The sequence below is a fragment of the Epinephelus fuscoguttatus genome, linkage group LG2 (assembly GCF_011397635.1).
Source record: "Epinephelus fuscoguttatus linkage group LG2, E.fuscoguttatus.final_Chr_v1".
Classification (NCBI taxonomy): Eukaryota; Metazoa; Chordata; class Actinopteri; order Perciformes; family Serranidae; genus Epinephelus; species Epinephelus fuscoguttatus.
This window is the reverse complement of record NC_064753.1, coordinates 27,550,101-27,572,932: the sequence shown is the minus strand read 5'-3', so window position 1 is coordinate 27,572,932 and position 22,832 is coordinate 27,550,101. Positions and strand designations below refer to the sequence as shown.

Here is a 22,832-nt window from a genome sequence, read left to right as displayed (position 1 = left end):
GCAAACTCCGCACAGAAGGGCTCCCACGCCCGGGATCGAACCGGCAACCCTCTTGCTCTGAGGCGAGAGTGCTAACCACCACACCACCGTGCCGCCCTCTAGTAAAAGGGACTGGGCTTTAATTGAAGTTGTACAGTATTTTGCACGTTATTTTTACTTTATTGTTCTTTTTTTTTTTTTTTTTTTTACTATTTTTCACCTTATTGTTATTTTAGTTGTTTGAATATTTGTACTTCCACTATGTATTGCAACTGTTGCACAAATAAATTTAGTTTAATTTTAACTTATTTTACAGTCTCTGGTTTTAATAATTCACTGTACTTTAGCTTTTTAAATTTAATATGTGGTTTCTTTAGTATTTATTTTTCCCATTTTCTGCTTTATTCACTCTGTGTGAGTATACAGGAAACACATATCTAAATTATAGATTGTAATAATATCTAAATGCTGTGTTCTTCTCACGCCTCTGTCAACACAACCTATTTAAATAAAGTTTCACCGCATGGAATTGTGGGATTGCAATGGCTGCTCCCTTGTCTGTAAACATACGCGTTGTATTTACGAAAGCTGTTGTGTAAATATTTTCCAGTGACAGCTACAGGTCCCTCACTTCCTGGACTACTTTCCTGTCCATGATTTGACTCAAATCTTTAACTCAATGTGACAGTTTCTGTGTTTTACACGCAGAGAAACAGGCGGCAGTTTGCCGCAGTTTGCCGCCCGGCCTGGTCCGGACTGAACCTGATAGCTCACAGGCTAGCTGCTGCTAGCTGCTCCGTCTGAGGTACGTAGTTTTATGTCATTTATATCTATCTGTTATGAAATAAGGGGAAGTAAGGATTTACTTAAAGATGCTGTAACGAGTCACAGTTAACTGGCTTAATGTTTTTCGGATTAACACCACGTTTCCTCTCGTGAAACACATCAATATTTTCCACTGCGTTTGTAGTGTGTAATATTAAAATGTAAAACAACATGACAGTTGACGTGAAACAGAAGACAGAGGAGCTGCTATGTGCCTTTGTCTGACACTGGAGTAACATACGAAGTGTTGAGGTCACAAATGGGGCTGCTGTTGTTCAAAAGGATGACAGTATAGGCCTAGATGTTGTGTGTGAATGAGTTGGGACTTAGGTTGACTAATGTCATAGTTCTGACTAAGTTAAAAGATGATCAGACGTTGTCTCTTTGAGCTTAAAGCAAAATTAGATTGAACAATAATGAATAACTGAATATTTGTTCTTATGTTGGATAAAGACAAAGGGCTGTGATTGAAGAACCCACAGTGTAGTGCTGACTTACTTATCAGACTGACAAAAAATATTTGACAACACCAAATTTGGTTACATGTTAACTGTTGAAGTGATTTATTAATAAGAAATAGCAAAGAGTTTCTTGTTTGTGCTTCTCCACAGGAAGGATTTGCTGCTATTCTCTATTTTAGGTCACACGGTTAGCTGATTAATAAATCAGTTGATTGACATAAAGTTCATCTGCAGCAATTCTGATCATCAGCCAGTTGTCTGGATTTGTAAGCAAACATTTCTAAAAATTTCACAGGGTCTAATTTCTCAAATGTTAATGTTTGTTTATGTTTTTAGGTGTCTATGATGATAACCTGAATATCTGTGGGTTTTTGACTGTTGGTCAGACAGAGCAAGCACCTCAAAGAGGTTACCTTTGACTGGGATCATTTTACCGACATTTATCGGTATTTTTTTTTCTGCAAAGATTTGTTTTCATTAACAGATGCTCAAATCACAGCACAAGAAAATATCCAAAAACGTAAGGAAAGGGGTAAAGAACAAAAACCAAACCAACAAACAAAATAAATGCACTATAAAAACAACCAAAAGAATACAATAAAATTAAACGTAAGGATACTATTCCTTATATAGTTACAAAGGGAATGTACTAAAACTGAACCTTAGAGACATATTGATGTACTTCATGAAGTCCCCTCACCTCTGTATAGTTCTCCATATGAAAGACTATATAACGAAAACATCATAAAAGTTTAAGTTAAGGTTGGTCCAGGAAGAGTTACATCCCTGTGGTCTGTTACATCCCAAAGAAGGCAGATTGTAAATAGATGGATCCCAAATTTTCTGAAAGGTTGAAAAGGTTTTTTCCTCACATTATATATAATATTTTTTCAGCTGTACAGTAAAAGGCAAGTTTATTAATCGAGTGTCTTGGGGATTGTTGTCATGAGCAACAATTCAGTAGCTTTACACATGTTCACCTTGCACAAATCATTATATCCCCACAGATAATGGACGACGATGTGTCCATGCACAGGCTGGAAGGCACTGATCCATCGGCTCAAGTTGGTGGACTCATAGTAAAGAAGAAGAGCGCTGCTGCAGAGCCTCATGTTTTTCGGGCACCCACTCCGCGCACCTCCTTGCTGGGCTTGGATCTGCTGGCAGCCCAGAAGAGGAAGGAACGTGAGAGTAAGGAACAGACAGATGCTGGTGCCGATGAGAGAAGTAGAAAGAAGTCAAAGGTTTCCTCCTACAAAGACTGGGAGGAAAATAAAAGTGACTCAGGGTCTGATGAAGAAGACGATGATAAGGACAGGAGTGCTAAGAAGGAGAGGTAAGTCTCAGTGCTTCACACAGAAAAACATTTTATTGAAAATCATGGATAATGGTCCATGTTTGGGAAATTTTTAAAACACTTTTTGTGTTTTTGTAGTCTGTGACTGTCACTGTAAGTCATTGCAAAACATAAATGAACTTGTAATATTAACCCCTCTTTCTTTTAATGTTTTTGTAGTCCTTCTAACTTTATTAGTGCACAAATATGTATGCTGGGACGGATGTGTCATGTTTTATTTTCGTCTTGCCAGCAGGAAGTATCGTGTGACTGGCTCCGAGACACCCTCAAACCCTGGAGGGGTCAGTGAAGAGTTCCGACGCAGACACCAGCAGAGGGAGAAAGACAGGCGTGAGCATGGAGTCTACGCCTCCTCCAAAGAGGACAAGAACAGAGAGAGAGACAGAGAAAGGAGCAGAGATAAGGCCAGAGACCGCAGGAGTGAAAGAGGTGATTCTTAAGTTCACTCATGGAGTATTTGCTTGTATTCTAGACTTTTGGGTTTCGTCTAGCATAATTTATCCTGTAAAAATTCCAAACATATGCTGGTAATAGCTTCTGAAATTAGAGGATCTTCAAGATTTTAATAACAAAGTGGATCAAGTATTTGAAAAAAATAATGTTGCATCAGTCAGGATTGTAGAGAGTAACCTTCCCTGTCTCTGTCTGTCAGATGAGCGTGACAGCAGCCATGGCCGTGGCAGCAGTAGTAGCCGGTCGGAGCGTTCTGAGCGCAGTGACAGGAGTGAGCGCTCACAGAGAGATGGATGGTCTGAGCGCATCAGTCGGGGAAGCAAGAGAGATGAACCCCTGACACCACAGCATCGGCCTAGAGGTAGTTTTGTTACATTCATGTCTTTATTTAAATGTATTTAAAGGATAATAAATTGATTTACCAAACTTCCCATATTGTAATAAGTCCGATTGCCATGCCTTTTTATTATAAAGGAGGTATATGTGCTATATACATACGGTGAAAGTATAAAAAGGCTCAATGGACACAGTCTGTATTTAGAAACTGTGCCTTTAAATGAGCTGTCAGGACTTCTGTCAAGTTGTGATGTCACAACTGCACTACATAAAGGTAGAAACTGCCACTACAGTGTCGTTACAACATTGACCAACCAGAGCAGACTGGGTTTTTATGGGAGTGGGGCTTAAAGAGACAGGGACTAACACTGAGTGTTTCAGACCGAGGGTGAATACAAGTATAATCAGGCAAACAGCATTTGTGTTCTAGTCAAAACCACTAATACAAATATGAACCTGAAAATGAGCCTAATATTGGACCTTTATTTGTCTTTACATAGATTCTTTCACACCCTCGCGCTCCAACTGGGAAGAGGATGACAGTGGTTACGCCAGCTCACGGCATTCCCAGTGGGAGTCTCCGTCCCCTGCCCCATCTCACAGAGAGTCAGATCGCTCAGAGCGGAGTCATCGCTCCGGCCGAGAGAGTGAGAGGAGAGACAGGTAAACAACTGTCATTCATTTTATCTCACATTTTTATTCTCCTGGCCCCAAGGTGTGAGACACAAATTTTCATATATTCCTCAGTAGGCATAACATTTTTAACAGCAATATTTTAATTCTATTTTCTCTTAGTGTTTTAGGGTAAGTTTTCTCATGGAGTTTGAATATTTATTTATTAATATTTATTTATTTGAATAAATTCATTTGTTGCTATTTGTATTTGATATTACTACATTTCCAGCTCCATGATTTTTATTGTCATTATTATGTACGGTTAGTTAGACATGTCAGAGGCTTTTATAAACCCTCACTTTTCGTTCTCCTCTTCACATTTGAAATGAAATGCTTAGCTGCTGAGAAACTAGTGCTACTTGTTTCTTCCATAAGACCTGTCTGCTGTGTGCTTAGGTCAGTCAGAGGCCGTTACCCTGACGACACACCCCTGCCTACCCCATCTTACAAGTACAATGAGTGGGCCAATGACAGAAAGCATTTGGGTTCTACGCCTCGTTTATCACAAGGAAAAGGTACCATTTTAAAAACAAGCCACTTCGTGCTCACATGCAGGATTTATCTGTCCGCTAACATTTCTTGTGCCGCCTCTTCTCCAGGTAGGAAAGAAGAAGGTGTGGGAGGCATTGTGTTTGATAACGAGGATGAGAAAGACCAGTGGGAGGAGGACCAGAAGGTGAGTAGCACAGTTATCCTTCGTCTATGCCTCACTGAAGCTATTAACTGTGCTCTGATAATAAGGTTTGTTTTTACATTTCTAATTGTTTCACTGTTTTGCAGCAAGCTGACAGAGACTGGTACATGATGGATGAAGGTTATGATGAGTTCCACAACCCTTTCACTACCACCTCTGAGGAGTATGTAAAGAAGAGAGAGCAGATCCTTCAGAAGCAGACTCAGAAGAGAATATCAGCCCAGAAGCGACAGATCAACGAGGTACAACCACAGTGCCTCACTGTTTGTATGCATGTGCAGGCATATACTGTAAATGCAGGTAGTATACTATGTCTGTGTTGGAGTATCTTTGTGTAACAGTCTGTGTTTCTTGTCTCAGGATAATGAGCGATGGGAGACCAACCGTATGCTGACCAGTGGTGTGGTGCAGAGGTTGGAGGTGGATGAAGACTTTGAGGAGGACAATGCTGCAAAGGTTCACCTGCTGGTTCACAACCTGGTTCCTCCCTTTCTGGATGGAAGAATAGTCTTCACTAAGCAGGTAAGCAAGGCCCAAACAGTTCATGATGAAAGGCCTCTTGTCACTGGGTTAACTGTTTAGGATGACAAATAGCGCTAACAGAATATTAAGTAATTACTCAGTGCCATTGATGGCATTTTTTTTTTGTCAGAGTGATACCTTGTTTTTGATCTGAACATTTGTATGTGTGTATTTGTTTTCCTGCTGCAGCCAGAGCCTGTCATCCCTGTGAAAGATGCTACCTCCGACATGGCAATCATCGCTCGTAAAGGCAGCCAGCTTGTCCGTAAACATCGTGAGCAGAAAGAACGCAAGAAGGTTGGCTGGATTAACTTACACTAATGCTGTCGCTGTTGCTGTTTTAAATTAATTTATCATCGCGTGTGTGTGTGTTGTGGCAAAATGTGGTCCTGGAGGCGCATATTGTAGCGGAAACTACCATAGAAGCTGTTTTGAGTATTTTGCCAAGTGTTTACATGTCTGTCTGTCTGACGGTGGTCAGATTTTTTTCAACATGATAGCCTCACAACCTTGCAAGATGCAGTCATGAAATTTTACAGATGTGTAGTTGAGATCACAATGAAGGCAGAGATTGAAGATGGGTGCAGTTGGAGGAAGGGGCCAGAAGTAGGGGGAAAGGAAGTAGGGAAGGGGGTCCCAGTTGATGCAATACAATCCAGGGTGTTTTGATTAAATCTAGCATGTGACATAACTTGAATAATTGTATTCCCAGGCACAGCACAAACACTGGGAGTTGGCAGGCACGAAACTGGGAGATATCATGGGCATCAAGAAGACGGAAGAGGAGGACACCTCTGGGGGCAAAACAGTAGGCGAGGATGGCAAAGTAGACTACAGGTGACCAGACTGTCTGTGCAAATTTGGGTCTTAAATGACATTTCACATTTTCTTTTCAATATTTCATCGGCTTAACTTGTAGAAATGTAATGTCTGACCTGCCATATTAATGTCTGGGTGATTTTTCTCTGTGCTTTACAGAACAGAGCAGAAATTTGCAGACCACATGAAAGAGAAGAGTGAGGCCAGCAGCGAGTTTGCGAAGAAGAAGAGCCTTCTGGAACAGAGGCAGTACCTGCCTATTTTTGCTGTCAGACAGCAACTTCTCAACATCATAAGGTATTGACATCCCGAGCTCATTGCTTTTCTTAAATCCAGTTTCAGTCTCAGTTTTCATCTGAAAAGTATTTTACATCTCATCAAAACTGTAATGAGTTATTCCTTGCCTGAACCACAACACTGACTGTTTGAATGTGTTAACCTGTATCCACAGGGACAACAGCATTGTGATTGTTGTTGGGGAGACGGGCAGTGGGAAGACCACCCAGCTGACTCAGTACCTGCACGAGGATGGCTACACTAGCTACGGCATGGTGGGTTGTACTCAGCCCCGAAGAGTGGCAGCCATGAGCGTGGCCAAGAGAGTCAGCGAGGAGATTGGCACCAACCTCGGAGAGGAGGTGAGACAGCCGTCTGATGATCAAGCAAACAATAACTGCATTTGGGAATACTTAGCCCTGCTGTTGCCACCCAGCAGTCTGTGTGCAGTGTTATCGCTGATTGAAGAACCCTTGGGAACATCTAATGTGAATTAATTTGCTGTTGATATCCTGAGTATTGATTAGATCATGCAGAAAATGATTTTAGGAGTTCACTGTGTCTATTGGCAGCTCCCCATGATAATTTGCCCAATCTTGCTTTTTTCAATGTAGGTTTGACGCAAATGAAACATTTTTTCTCACAGTTTTGGCACGTTACTCCCATCTGCATTCATTAAAACATTCATTTATCCCTCTGTCAGTTAAACTTATTAATGGGCATCTCCTGGAGGAGAGAGAAGTGTAGAGAGGCTCTGATAATTGCAGGTTTTCACTGATCCTGCTTTTGCTTGTAAGAATGGAAAGTGAGACGAGTTTGTGAATGTGCACAAAAAGTCTCTTTGACTCATTCATCGTATTGTAAAACTGCATGTGGGTATGACTACGGCAAGTATGGTCATTTAAATTTGAACAAGAGAATAGCTGTAACATTTAAAGAAAATTTGGTGAAGAGCCTGAAAGATTGCCTTTGTTTTCAATATTAAGGAAGTAGTTTAAAGGTATACTATGCAGGAACTATCAGCTATTGTCTGTAAACAGTATTTGCCAGTGACAAAGATGGCCAACCCAGCTTTGTCTGCTTGGCCTTTTGCCCCACTATATTTGTGTTTTTTTTTTGGCATCATGTCCACGATTTTAGTAGCTTTCTCTACGGTCTTGCACCTCGTCGCAACCTTTCTAGAAAGTCCCGACCCCACATGCGTGCTGTGCCAAGGAACACCCTAAATATAGCAAAATAGGAAAATACAGGCGCAGAAAGCAGAGTCTCTTCAGCTTGTGCATTGCTATTTAGTGCCTTTTGCCTCTTCTTACATCGTAGGCTGCTGCTTTATAATTGTCCATATTTCCAGACAGGCTGTAGTGTGTTTATAGGGCATCCCAGATGGTTCTGGTAATCCATAGTTTCTGATTGTGGCTTGATTTAACTGTATGGGTGCAGTTGTTTCAGTGACGGACACTGCCAGTCACTTCTAGTGGGTCATAAGTGATGATTGAGAAGGCTTACCTTTGTATGAGTCTATACATTGATTTATTTTTAGGACAATCTTGCTCAGTATATTTTAACTTATGGTAAAACTGTGAACTTGTTTAAAACCTGTCTGATAGCTCATGTGTCCTTGAATCGCTGCTGTGAAGTTGTTTTGAATGGCCTGTACTCAAAAGTAATTAATAGGTCACATCAAGTCTCAGGGCAGCCTCAATTGCAAGTTTTATGCTGTATAACACCGCCATCTAGTGGTCAAAAGAAAACATGACGTCCGCTGCTGACCTGAGGTTTTTAACTGAGGAGCAACAATAAAGGAAAACAGTGGAGCTGCTTAAATATTAGATAGACACTGTCAAAACTTATATTACTTAAGACATTGAGATTTGGTTGTATGTTTTTTATTTCAATCAGGTATGGTTTGTTTGTCTTTTTTGCAACCCTTATGCATGTCATATTTGTGTGTATTTGTTGTAAGCAAGTACGTTAAAAATCATACATATTAGTTAGTTAATTATACTGATATTGTTGCCTGCAGGTGGGCTACGCAATCCGTTTTGAGGACTGCACATCCGAGAAAACATTGATCAAGTACATGACAGACGGTATCCTGCTCAGGGAGTCACTGAGGGAGTCGGACCTGGACCACTACAGTGCTGTTATCATGGACGAGGCTCATGAACGCTCCCTGAATACTGATGTGCTGTTTGGTCTGCTACGTGAGGTCAGTACCCAGCTACCTAACACCCATTAAAGACCGATTTCTTTTTATGTTATTTCCAAGACACACACACAGCTGTGTGTCCAAATGATAAATTACCCAGTGAGGTTGTTGTTTCCTTTGTGTTTTCAGCGTAAACACACTGTGACGTTACTCAGCTGTCTCTCTTTTGTCCTCTGTTTCCCATCAGGTTGTATCTCGACGTACTGACTTGAAACTCATCGTTACCTCTGCTACCATGGACTCAGACAAATTTGCTGCATTTTTTGGCAACGTACCCATTTTCCACATTCCAGGAAGAACATTTCCCGTAGACATCTTGTTTAGCAAGGTCTGTTTCTGTTTCTATTCTACTTTCACTTAACAGCACTACATCTAAATACATCACAGTATTGCCACTAGATGTTTTTGACAAGATCAGATCATTAATTTCTATCAAATTTTAAGAATTACTGCTAATTTTAATTTATTTTATTTTATTTAACCCATATTTAACCAGGCAAGTCCCGTTGAGATCAACAGTCTCTTTTTCAAGGGAGACCTGGCCAAGACAGCATAAGAAAAAATGTGTTTTGCTTCAAGAAAAGTCTATATGAAGGACAGACAGACAGGAAAATGACGTATCACATTTATTCATATTTTCACAACAATACATAGCTCTCAGTTTAAATTTCAAATACCATACAGACAATAAGTAAGCTGTGTAAATTGGCATGAACTATCTTTTGGAATATAACAAAAAGCTTTCGCTTGTCTGCTCTGTCAAACTTAATTACACTTTCATTGTTGTAGAGTCATTTCAGTGGTTTTGTTTTGCATTTGACTGACTTGTTGTGTTCTGTGCTGTGCAGACTCCTCAGGAGGACTACGTGGAGGCAGCAGTGAAGCAGGCCCTGCAGATCCACCTCAGTGGGATGAATGGAGACATCCTCATCTTTATGCCTGGGCAGGAGGATATTGAGGTGAGGGTCATGGCTGCTATTATGCCTCAAATAGTTGCTGCATATTAATTTCAGCATAAAGCACTGTTATCTGATTCATGTACAAAAGTTGCTGTACAGGTAAAGAAGTAGTTTTTGCTCTCAAAAAGACAGAATGTAACCTGTCAGTTGCTGGCCACAATAGTGCAATAAAGCCACAACGATTTAGTCGATTAATCAATCAGTCATTTAAAAGAAAATTAATCGGCAACTATTTGATAATCGGTTAGTCGTTTCAGGCTTTTTTCAAGCAAACATGTCAAACGTTTGCTGGTTTCAGCCTCTTAAATGTGCTGCTTTCTTTGTCATTTATGATAATATATTAAGAGTCTTTTAGCTTTGAACTCTTGGTTTGACAAAAGAAGCAAATCAAAGATGGCTTTGGGTTCTGGGAAATTGTTTTGAGCTTTTTTCCACAATTCTTTGATGTTTTATAGAGTCCATAAAGAAAATAATCATTAGTTGCAACCCCTTTCTATTGTCTGTTCCCAGTTGAAGTAAGGTACATTGTTGTCCTTGCAGGTGACATCAGATCAGATTGTGGAGCGGTTAGAGGACCTGGAGAACGCTCCTCCTCTGGCTGTGTTGCCCATCTACTCCCAGCTACCCTCTGACCTTCAGGCCAAGATTTTCCAGAAGGTTTGTGTCTGTAACTGCCCATAATGTTTCATGCATTTATCAACTTAATATCTATGAGTCCTTGTGATAAACACAAGTGCGAAAACAAAGCTGACTGCCTTGAATTTATCCTCTGCCAGGCTCCAGATGGTGTGAGGAAATGCATCGTGGCTACAAACATCGCTGAGACCTCCCTCACTGTGGATGGAATCATGTTTGTAGTGGACGCAGGATACTGCAAACTTAAGGTACTCCAAGGCCTCCGTCACATTATAGATGTATTTTATTATGCTGCAGTTAAATTTATACCACTCTGACACCATTTTTGTCTCACTCACTTTGTTTTTTTCTGTCAACAGGTTTTCAATCCTCGCATCGGAATGGATGCTCTACAGGTTTATCCCATCAGCCAGGCTAATGCCAACCAGCGTTCTGGCAGAGCAGGACGTACAGGACCAGGACAGTGTTACAGGTAATGGCTGTGGTCTTCTCTCTGCATAACGTATTCATGAACACATGCATTTCTTTAAGTAACATTATATTTTGCATTGCTAATGAGCCAGGATGCTTATAAAAACCCCTCACATTTCTGGCTTAATCCTGCTCTTACACACGCGCTCACTCAAATCTATGAAGAATCAGTTTTGGAGGATCTTTACGCTGACTACAGTCAAGGTGTTAGAGCAGCTGTGGATGTGTGTATGTAGAGAGCAGAGGGAGTGAGTCACGCTGGTTTACTCAGCTTGCATGGAGAATTCCCCACTCAAAGACCCTTTTAGCTGTGACTGCAGGCACTCACTCACAAGCTCAAAAGCTCCATATACATTCAAATCATTCAGTAATTATAAGCACCTGCTTCCGACAGCTGTAATTGTTGTGAGAGCTTTAAGCAGGTCCTTCGCTTTGGACTCAGGCACGGTGGCTTTGAAAGTTTTCTTAGTAAATTGCAGCTTCCTAAATTTGACTTTGCGGCTGATCTACATCTTACTGCTTATGTAGAATCCAGCTGACATGTCTGCACATACTGGAGGACAAAATATTTCACATCAGTGTCACATAACAGCATAAATATCTGTACACTTTTCTTGTTTAGAAAAATCTGATTTTATACAACATCATTCCTGGTGGCTTAAATCTCACTGTGTCTGTCTTTGTCCATGTCTGTCTCCGTGCCCTCCACCCTGTCCAGGCTCTACACTCAGAGTGCCTATAAGAATGAGATGCTGACTACCACCATACCAGAGATCCAGAGGACCAACCTGGCCAATGTAGTCCTGCTGTTGAAGTCTCTGGGTGTCCAGGATTTGCTCCTCTTCCACTTCATGGATCCACCACCTGAGGACAACATGCTCAACTCCATGTACCAGCTCTGGATCTTGGGAGCTCTGGACAACACAGGTGGGTAGTGAACAGGGGTCGGAATTATAACAGCAATCATCATATAATGGGATAAGATCACTTTTGTTTTGTATGTAATACATGACCATGACCTTGTTAATAGACTTTTAATTGGCTTGTGCTTATGAGTATTATACCGTGGTGACAGCTAATTATGTCCCTAACATAAATTTTGTCAAAATGTGCTTTATCCAATATAAACTATTCTGTTAAAAGAAAACTCAGTTTTAACTGCACTTTGGTCAGTTCACCTTTTTCTTTTGGGATTATTAAGTAGACAGCATCAGAAGCATTTGTTACCGTGACCTACATTTAGTTCTGTATGCATCTGAATACATTTTGAACTGGTTATATTATTATAAGATCTACTTAAAAGCTCTAGCTATAGGAAATGCAAATTGACAGACTAAAATGTGGGGCAAAATCATTTGGTGTATCTATTAACTAGGGTTGCAACTTGTTTCTTTACTGTGACAGTAAATGGAATATCTTTGAGCTGTGGACAAAATGAGACATCTTTGGGAAACACTGAGCGACATTTTCCACCATTTTCTGACACTTTACAGCTTATCAATTAATCGAGAAAACAATCTATTGATTATTGACAATGGGAATAATCATTAGCTGCAGCCCTATTTGAGTAGCTAAGACAACAAAAGCTGTGCCTTTTTTTGCCAAAGAAAGATTATTTGATCATCATAATTGCAGATACATTTTTTGTGTATTGACTATTGATTAATTGACTAATTGTTGCAGATCTAAATTAAACATGATTAAACAAACCAAAAAATATATTAATACTTGAAGCAAGCACTACATGATGGACATGATGTGTTCAAGACCTTTACTTGTCACAGAGGGGCAGTTGGTTTTGCTGCAGTAGCAATAAATAAGAAACAAAAACACCAGATAGACACACAAGATAGAAACCACACATACATTACCACACATAATAATAAAAAACGTGGAAGTATAAACAACGGCTCGGTGGGGCAGTGGTTAGCAGCATTAGGGTTCCTGGTACAAATCCAGGGTGGTGAGTTCGGACCCCTCTGTGTGGAGTTTGCATGCTCTCCTTGTTTCAGATGTTTATGTAAACTTAGTCATTTGGATGAATTTTGAGCAGATTATTTATTCTCTGTGAATATTGCATCAAAGGCGAGTTTTCCTGAGTAACTTTTGATACAATTAAATATAATTAAAAGGCTTTTCTTTTATTGGAGACAAATTCAGTGTTTTCTTTTCCCTGACTCTTGGCTATTGCTCCATTAGCTCTTTGGTTGTTTAAACAGCATCCATTTCCAATGCAGGACGAGGCTGTTTAGCAGAGAGTGAAGGCTGTGCCCTTACCCTGAGATTTTTTTTTTTTTTTAAAGAAGTTAACATCTTAAATATTAACACACAACTTTAAAAATAGTCTTCAGAGGAATGGCTTTATATATATATATATATATATATATATATATATATATATATATATATATATATATATATATATATATATATATATACATTTTAAATGGTCTTACACCATTTAATCAAGGAGGCCTGGTGACTCTTAGTGGGGGTCAGGACCCCCAGGTTAGGTACCACTGCTTAACAGAATTAATAATAGTATTAATAATGTATTGCAAAGTATCATAACTGTTTGTTATATCAGTTTTCTTTTCCCTGCCCCTAGTCGCAGGCCTTACAAGGCCTAGACCAGCCTAATACATAGAAGGACCAAACAACATAAATCATCCTCCTTTTGAAATGAAGATGAAGCTGTGACAGAGAATTGTGGGTATTTCAGGGTCGTATTTCCCCCTCAGCGCCGCTTTGAGCTCCTTCATAGTGAAGCTGACACCACAAACACAGGCAGGAGACTCGCTGTTTAAAGGATGCTGCAGTGATGATGCAGACACAGCAAACAGGCCTCGAGGAGGTAGTTGTGAGGTTTAGCCAGTGGAGTAATTGCCTAGTAACTGATCCTGTGTTTGATTTGACTGGTCGGGTCTCATTTCTGTCTCATCCTTAGCCAGATTCCAGGGGATTTAGGGATTTGGGGATGAGGGGGGACTTTTGATGATTCCCTGTATGGTGTGTTAACAGCAGATTATCTCTGATTAAGGCTTACCTGCCCCAAACTGGCTGCTCTGCTTCTCTGCTTTTCCTCCTCATAAGCTTCTTAGACTCTGTCGTCTAATCATTTAAATCAGCACTGGCAAAGTTTTTGATCTCACTCCCTTTTTTTTCTCTACAAGTATTCTCAGCTGTCAGCAGTTCATCCTCGTCTCTCACGGTGATAGACAAATAAGTGTCACATTATGCCGGCTTCCCCCTCACGCCAGCAGGCTGTTGATGGAAAAGAAGCTTATCACTCGTCTTGTGCTTGTTCCTCCTACATTCTTCACGTCTCATGCACTTTTATAATCTTCACCAGTGACCTTGTAATTGTGTTCTCTTTTGTCCTTTCAGGTGCTTTGACACCGACGGGGCGTCTGATGGTGGAGTTTCCCCTCGACCCCGCCCTCTCCAAGATGCTCATTGTGTCCTGTGACATGGGCTGCAGTGCTGACATCCTTATCATCGTGTCCATGCTGTCTGTGCCGGCCATCTTCTACAGACCTAAGGTGCGTCACATTTTATACAGTTACTGTATAATTGACACACTTGCTGGTTTCAACTCACTAAGCAACAGTGACTACATTTACATACACACTAATATTCCACTATTATTCTGAATATGACAGTATTTTGAATTTGATGGGGGTCATGTATACAGCATATTCAATTTGGATAATATGAATTAGGCCTTTTTCTGAATGAAACATTTTCTGATTAAGGCATGTGGGATATGCCGGTACTTTTTGGTCTTAGGGGCATTCTTTGAACACATATACAGCGCATTCAGAATATGCATCTCAATTACAGTTTTTACCACAGTTTGTGACACACAGCGTTTTGCCTGTTTACTGCCAGCTTGATTTGCGATGTAAACAAACTAACAAGCCCGCAGTTTGCAAAGCTAAGAGATGCATGTCCAAGAAAAACACACCTACTTGGACTTGGATAATAACAGGTTTTTGGATATGCGAAAATATCGCAACACAACCTTCCAAAAAGATGGTAAAAGGAATGAAAGAGGGAAACTGTGTTTGCACAATCAAGTGGAAAATGTTTTAAAAAATCCTAATTTGATGAAAAAAAGGAAAGTGGCACAAGCGGCTCCAGCATTTCCACTGTTCCACATTTCGACATGATAAACAACATGTTAGGGCACGTATATCAGAGTACGCACGGCTGCATGTAAACAGGAAATTTAGCGAAATACTCATTTTCAGTCATCTTATCCAGCTTAGAAAGACTTTTGTCTGTTTCAAAATAAGGTCAAAAACTGGAATATTTTGTGCATGTAAACATACTCGGTGAAGACAGAAGGCCGGCAATTGTCATAGTTCCATTCATTCATATTACATGCTTCATTTATTCACCATTTTACAAGTTGTTGCCCCTTCATGCTACATTACACATACTATGAAGGTTTTTGGTGTGTTAAAGTGGCTATAATCCATATTTTTAAATTGACAGTGGGTCACATGTCTACTTGTATGTGGACGGGATTGCTTTAAGTGATGAACCCAAAGACAATTATCCCCTAAATCTGCAGCTCCATTCAGCTCAATGGACCATTTTAGTGTTTTCAGATGATTATTGGGGTTTTCCAGCATGCAAATTTCGTGTTCTAATTTACTCACCATTTTGGTTTTTTGCAGTTGCAAGCTGTTTTAGTGAAAAAGCTAAAAACAGACAAACAGACAGGCAGGCAGACAGCTAGAGACTAGCTGGTGAACATAGTTGTTTTCAACTACATGGCCCAGAAAAAAAAGTCATGCATTTTAAAATATAGTTTTGTTTCAACAATTGGCACCACAAAATGAAACATTCCCAGTGATGTATGGAAAACTTTATCTGTGTTTCTCTGCAGGGTCGTGAGGAGGAGAGTGACCAGGTCAGGGAGAAGTTCTCAGTCCCAGAGAGCGACCACCTGACCTACCTTAACGTCTACATGCAGTGGAAGAACAACAATTACTCCAGCATCTGGTGCAACGAGCACTTCATCCACACCAAGGCCATGCGCAAGGTCAGTCTCCCACTGGTTCACCTGTTCTCTCTATCAACACTCTCTGGCCCTGGATGGAAACCTGTCATCCAGTTTTCACTGGAATTCTAGTACATCAGGATGGTCATGTGGAAGTCTCAGTTTAAATTGTTTTCCAGCTTTTAATTTGGTGTTTAAATATGTATAATATATGATTCAGTTGCTGCTGAGTTATTATAAATGTAGTGGCTAGTTTAATATTTAATACTCTGAGAAATTTTTAGATTGACAAACTTTTACCTGACATCAGCACATATTTTCCCCTAAAACATTTGATTGCAAGCCGACAGGTTGGATGTGTTTTCTACCTGGTTCCACTTCCAATACATATTGTTTTTGTGCAGGTGCGTGAGGTGCGCTCCCAATTAAAGGACATCATGGTGCAACAGAGGATGAACCTGATTTCCTGCGGTTCAGACTGGGACATCATCAGAAAGTGCATCTGTGCCGCATACTTCCACCAGGCTGCAAAGCTCAAGGTACTTCTTCCACTTTGGGTTTTGCTCAGTTAATATGTTACGCTTAGTGGCAACTGGTTGTGGCAGATTTATAGCAGCATAATTACAGAGTGGTGAAATATCCCTTCTGGCCTCACATTAATATAGGGCTAAAATCTGAAAGGGAATTTGAAATCATGACTGTATAATCAAGGTTCTGCGTTTGACTTATGAGTCGCGGGCTAACCCAAGCAATCCTAGCAGTGTTGGATATACTTCAAATTTATTTTCCTGCTGTCTGAGCCAGGTGGAGAAGCAAATTAGCCCATATGACCTGATTTGCTCTGACCTTAAAGTGCTCCCATAGATGCAGGCATAAACACACACACACACACACACACACACATACACACTTAGGCCGACACATACAGTTTAACTGCAGCACACCACACACACAGGGTCCCATTTTCCTGTCCAGAAATTCTGAATTGCACATTTTAATTTGTTATTTATGCCTGTGTTTGCTCCCAGGGCATTGGTGAATATGTGAACGTGAGGACAGGCATGCCATGCCACCTCCATCCTACCAGCTCCCTGTTTGGTATGGGCTACACTCCCGACTACATCATCTACCACGAGCTTGTCATGACCACCAAGGTATAAAGTCTGTGGGCTGCAGAGTTCATGAAAACAATTAATGACAGACAGTATGTTTTGTCAATGTTTAACTTGTTCTTTCTTTTGTAGGAGTACATGCAGTGTGTGACCGCAGTGGATGGAGAATGGCTGGCCGAACTTGGGCCCATGTTTTATAGCATCAAACATGCAGGAAGAAGCAGACAGGTAAGGCAAAAGAAGGCTGGTACATAATTCACACTTGGTTCATTCACCACAGAGCCAGAAGTATTTAGATGGGAATGTCCACATATATTTGTGCTTCTTGGTCTGATCTCATAATTTGGGCTTTGTTTCTTAAGGCCCAGACACATAGAAACAACATCAAAGAACTAGTGGCGGCAAAAGCTGGCAGTTGGATTGCCACATGTCGCTTGTGCCCCGGCCAAAGGACAGGACGGATTGAGGATGCTAGTTAGCTAGTTAGCACATTAACAACACAAGCTGATGTTGAAAAAACAAAGCATATTTACTGTGCGCTAGCGAACAATAACAGTTACGAACAGTTTCTGCTAAAGAGCTCAGTGGCTACAAAAAATGATTCTATGTCTAATATAACAAGTTTGATTCAGTCTCACGCCCTCTTGACTTTAGCCATTTGTTGGCTTTCTGTATTTCCATTTATCTTCACGTGCACTAAGTTGGACTGCCGATCAGAGAAATTTCATTCACCAATGGGCTCCACCATCTCCAAAGCCAATTCAACATGTTGGATCGGCCAAAAAAACAAAAACCCCACAAGGGCTGGCTACTGCCAGTGGTGCAGGACACACCGCCAAAACTAGGGTGACAGATGCTCACCAACAGCCTGACAATGACCAACAGCAGGCCATTGACTTGTGTGTGAGGGCCCTTAGACCAGTGGTTCCCAGACATTTTGGCATATAATCTGTTGAATGAAGAAGAGATTGTTACAGGTTGCATATGTCCATTTGTTGTAGCCCGTTCCACTTAATATTTTCCCGTATACCTTCCTCATCTGTGTGTTTTGCTCTTCAGGAGAACCGTCGTCGGGCCAAGGAGGAGATCACCAACATGGAGGAGGAGATGTCCATGGCCGAGGAGCAGCTGCGAGCGCGTCGAGAGGAGCAGGAGAAGAAGAACAGCACTGGTAGTGTTAAGTAAGTCGGCGACCATCTCTCCTCCTCCTGCCTCCTCATCACACACGGGTCTTCATCTAACAATAGTTCCCCGTGGCCCTCATTTTCCATACACAGTCAAGATAGAAACATTTAATTTACCTACCTCGCTGCCAATCCATATCTTCACCCCTCCCTCCCTCTCCTCCTCTCCCACTCTCTCTACTCCACCTCCCTCACTCTTCATGATGAGCTTTTCTCACCTCTGGTCCCTCCAGACGAGACAAAAAGAAATAATATTGACTCTTGGCTGACCCCCATTACTGCAGCAATTTAAATTGTGCCATAGCAGAGCAGAGAAAGGAGGGGAACGTTCAATTTCAAATTAGACCAAAAAATTAATTTCACACCCATCCGCAAGCTTTACAGAGAGAAATAAGGTTATAAAGACAGATTTAAAAAAAGAACTTTTATTGTTAATTAATCAGTTGGTTTATCTGTCTGAGTTTGCGTGACCACGTCTGTAACAGATCTGTTGAAAATAATCACTCTGGAGGTATAGGATTAAGAATTAGATTTAAGCAGAGGAAGCTGGATGTGTGATAATGAATGTCGTCGGCTCTCCTGGGCTCTTGGCTGCCTTTGTCCTCCGGCAGGCCTCGCAAGCGTCTCCTCTATGAGTTCAGTGTGACCAAGATGAAACATTTCTGCGGGTGCGCCTTCATGTGCCGGCTGCTTATCACCTGTCTCCCTGCTCACCGGCACAGATCTGTGGTGTGAATTAGTAAATGGCCCAGTCAGTTGTTTTGTGTTTAAAAGTGGAAGTGTGAGTGAGTGTTTTTAGAACTACGTCAGAGCTAGGAGTGTGGGCCGGTTCAGTTCCTTATAAAGCACTGAGAGGGTGATACCACAGTTTGTAGCTTATTAAGTACAACCATGTACACTTAGTGCTACGAATCAAACCTTATAGGTGCTGTATATGACATTCAGAGCATTAATATAGCAGCAAACCACTATTTGCTATGTAAAGATTTAGTGGAGTAATGACATCCTGAGCAGAGAATGTGTTGTAATCTGAGCTTCTCTGTTATTTGTTGTGGTAGCTGGCCTGGCCGCTCATGCATGTTAGTATGTGTGAGTCCCTGCGAGTGTGTATACTACTAGCTATCGCCACCGCTCCACACTGCACTCATACAGTGGTTACTACTGATTTTTGAACAGCAGCGCCACGAAAGCAAAATGCCCACCCTCCAGTTTTCCCCCAGTTAAGGTACGGTCACACGATGCAGGTTAGTGACTGTCCCCTGTTGAGGCTATACTCATACTGAATGTAGGCAGTGCTAGACATTACACACAGAGCCTCTCAAACGAGCTTGCTAGCTAACGTTAGCTAGCTTGCGCATAAATACTGCAAGATATGATATATCCTTCCTGTCTCCTGACTCACTGCAAGCCAGGCAGTATCTCTCATGTTGGGGCAGTTTGTATTTTTCATGGTCAATATTAAATAATATCAGCTGGTTAGACACAGCAACAGTCAGTGTCTCCTTCACATATACTTCTTGGCTATTGGTTGAGCCTGCGACATTGGCGGTGAGAGATCACCAAAGTTGTACGAAAAGATGCAAATTTGTTTGCCACCAAAGTCAATGTTTTATTCATCTCTTTGCTCACACTGAATGGGAGTGAATGGGAGGCAAGTAGTCGCCAATGTTTGTTTTGCATGCATGACCGTGCCCTGACATCAGCTCTGTCAGCATTGTTGTTGTTAGCACTGTTAGCTGCTAGCTGTCTGCTCAGCCACCTCCATATTGAGAGCCGTGTGCAGACAATCCCACCTCCTTTAAATACTTCTTTTTCTTTCCTTTTTTTTTTTGGTAATGACTGCAATGTGTATGGGCGAATAATGTCGAAAACTTTCAGATAGAGAAGAAGATAACGGCCAAACTTTCTTTGGTTCCAGTTTCTCAGTTGTGAGGGTTTGCTGCTCTTCTTTGTGATGCATAACTGTAAATTGAATAAACTGTGTTTTGGACAGATGGTTGGAATCAAACACGGCATTTAAAGATGTCACTTTGTGTTTTGAAAGGTGTGATGGGCCTTTTTCATATGCTATTGCCTGACATTTTATAGTAAGTAATTGGTTGTTTAATTGACAAAAAAATTTGCAGATTAATTGACGAAGAAATTAAGTGTTAGTTAGTGTTAGCCTTTTTGTATCGAGGTACAGAAAGTTGGCACTGAACGTTTGGTTAGATTTGTAGTATTAACTTATTCAGTGTTCAGACAGCCTGCGTGAGTTTGAGAAGTTTGACTTGAAAATGTTTTGTAGAAACAAAAGTTTATATTACTTAAAAATAGAGTATATAAAAATATCTTGGGTCTAGACTTGGATATTGCATCAGCAAAACCAACAGCAATACCCAAGCCTATGTGTACTTCACATTGTCGCAGACCATTTTCGACTGCAGGCGATACAGGTTCGGATTTATGGATCTATTTTTTTGTGCAATTCCAGGAAATCACAGGTTTCTGTTCATTTCTGTGCGGGTTGAAAATCAATTGGCAGACTTCTGGAACTTGCTTAAGTGGTGCAATCCATCATAGTGTGCGTCAAAATGTTCCTTGATTTTCGTCAAAGTCACAGTAGTTGTTTTGGATCTGTTACCACCCCTGCTGCAGGCTTAAAGGCTGAACAACAATGCAACCCCTCATTCCGCGTTGAAACGTTTTAAACAGAACAGCGAGGCAGAATAACACTGCAACATTCACCCCTTGAACAGGCTGTATTAAAGGGGCTAGTGACAGAAGGGGGTTACGGCCTGATGGTTGTAATTGCAGCAGGTGTGCTTGTGCGTGTGTGTGTGTGTGAGGAGGAGAGAAAGATGAGGGAAGTGTGGGCAGTGTCAGGGTGTCACGCTGCTGTAATTAAAGATGATAGATTGTGCTGTCAGAGGCATCAGGCGCTCTACGTCCCAACACTCCTCACAGAGACACCAGCTCGCCTTTTCACTCTCCTCCAGTCCTGCTGCTTTTATGTTCACATTCAGCTGCACAGGCCAGTCTTCCCTCACCTTCAGCCCTTCTTTTAACCACAGCTGCTTACCTAATGTGTTTATTATTGGACTAAGCGGAGCAATAAAATGAGGGTGAATAGTGTGTTGTCACAGCAAATAAAACTTGTCTTCCCACTGACTTTTTCTCTGATTCAGGTCTTTGAAAATCTGCACACCAGGAAGAAAAGAAGAGGCCCCCATGACGCCCAGACGCACCCCTGCTCGGTTTGGACTGTAGGACACCCCCTGCAGGTTAAAGCCCAACAACCAATCATGTTGGCTCCTCTAGACTCATTATCATCCAGACCAGGACCACAACAGCACAAGCAAATGCAGTGTAATTTGCAGCTGCCATTTGTCCCTCACAGCATGGCCAGAATCAGCTGCAGTTCATGTACAGACCACTAGAGTGAGAACTTGTATAAGGCACAAGACTGAAAGACGAGCCAGGTCCATCAAAAATGCCGCCCTCCACCTTCACCAGCCGATAGCTGTTTCCATGATGCATTTTAAGGAATAAAGGACTGTTGTTTTTTTGTATATTCAGTATTTCTATGTTGTCATTACAGATGTGTTTTTACAGATGTCTATACTGTAATGATTTTACGTGAGCTAGAAACATTTAATTTTCTATCTTGTTAAATTTCGAGTGTGTTACCAGAGGGAAACTGATAAATGGTGATCTAATTTCAATGTCTTTAAGCTCTTGCATTTACTGGTTCTTGTGCTGTCGTGGCTTGAGCAGCATGTGTGCCACCATGAAGTGCTCCTCTACAGACTGAAGCACTATTCAAACTGTACTTGTGGCACGAGTGTCTTCAGACTCTAGAGTTGTATTGTAATGCCCCCTCAATACACACACACACGCACGCACACACACACACATGAACAACACACTCATGCAGGCGTAGGCAATTGACCTTTTTCTACTTTCTGTTAACCTTGTTCCAACAATGTAATGTACCACAGCTCTGCTTCATACAAAACATTATCACGCTGGATTAAACATATCAACTGTTTTATTTTCATGGTCCTTGTGTTCAAAGTAGCACACGGTTTCCTTTGTGGTTTTCCTCTAAACAAATGTTTGCAAATGTGTCTTTTAAATGGGTAAATCTCTTTGTTGATGTGCGCCCTCCTCTGCCCTCCCAGCTGATCAGAATACCGTGCAGCTTCAGATAGACTGGTCTATCTGTCACAAAACCGTTTAGCGAGGGCCATGTTTGGATAGTGACAGTGGTTCTGTTGTCTTTTTTTTCATACATGGATCTGAGGCAGCAGAAAGGCTGCTAATGGTTTTTTTTCCCTCTCAACATCTTTTTGTAAATGAAAAAAAAAATAAATGTTAGCTATTTTTTTAAATCCAAGGTGATTTCATTTGATATTGTAGTCACTAATGTGTTCTGTGCACTGCAAGTGCCTAACATAATTATGTCATTTAGATGCACATTTTTAAGTTAGTGTTGCAGTGACATGAATGATAGCTCAGTAAGTGAAAATGATGCAAATTAGTTAAGGCTATATAAATTCTCTCTCTGTGAAAACAAAACAGGGGTGAAAGGTTAATTTAGAAGTTCTCAGCTGTGCAGATACAGTATGTCTACAATCATTTCTACAGTCAGATACGGAAAAGATAACAGAACTTCAGGAGTGCAACAAATGATTATTTTCATTATCAGTTTATATATATATCATATTTTCTTCCATAACATTTCAGAAACAACTTTTATAATTTCTTAGAGCCCAAGGAGACCTCTTCATCTAATGATCATTTTCAATATTGAATAATTGTTTGTCAATCATAAAAAAGACGAAGGTAACATCTTAAACTTGCTTGTTTTG

At 41.0% G+C, this 22,832-nt stretch overlaps 1 protein-coding gene across 2 annotated transcripts; it reads left to right on the top strand.

Moving 5' to 3' along the window:
* The first annotated feature begins 508 nt into the window (after window positions 1-508).
* Window positions 509-22,357, top strand: dhx38 (DEAH (Asp-Glu-Ala-His) box polypeptide 38). Of its 2 annotated transcripts, none has more exons than XM_049601538.1 (27): window positions 509-784; window positions 2,273-2,601; window positions 2,858-3,051; window positions 3,275-3,436; window positions 3,912-4,074; window positions 4,483-4,601; window positions 4,686-4,762; window positions 4,867-5,022; window positions 5,141-5,302; window positions 5,492-5,599; window positions 6,015-6,139; window positions 6,281-6,418; window positions 6,573-6,759; window positions 8,421-8,606; window positions 8,794-8,934; window positions 9,455-9,565; window positions 10,106-10,222; window positions 10,342-10,449; window positions 10,561-10,673; window positions 11,391-11,599; window positions 14,060-14,214; window positions 15,570-15,725; window positions 16,088-16,222; window positions 16,712-16,837; window positions 16,928-17,023; window positions 17,855-17,976; window positions 21,147-22,357. In XM_049601538.1, exons 2-27 carry the CDS (start codon window positions 2,276-2,278, stop codon window positions 21,226-21,228), a joined length of 3,774 nt encoding a protein of 1,257 aa, XP_049457495.1. In that variant the 5' UTR covers window positions 509-784; window positions 2,273-2,275; the 3' UTR covers window positions 21,229-22,357. The 2 variants fall into 2 exon arrangements, with proteins under 2 accessions (XP_049457495.1, XP_049457489.1); XM_049601532.1 differs by having other exon boundaries at window positions 2,855-3,051.
* Window positions 22,358-22,832: the final 475 nt, after the last annotated feature.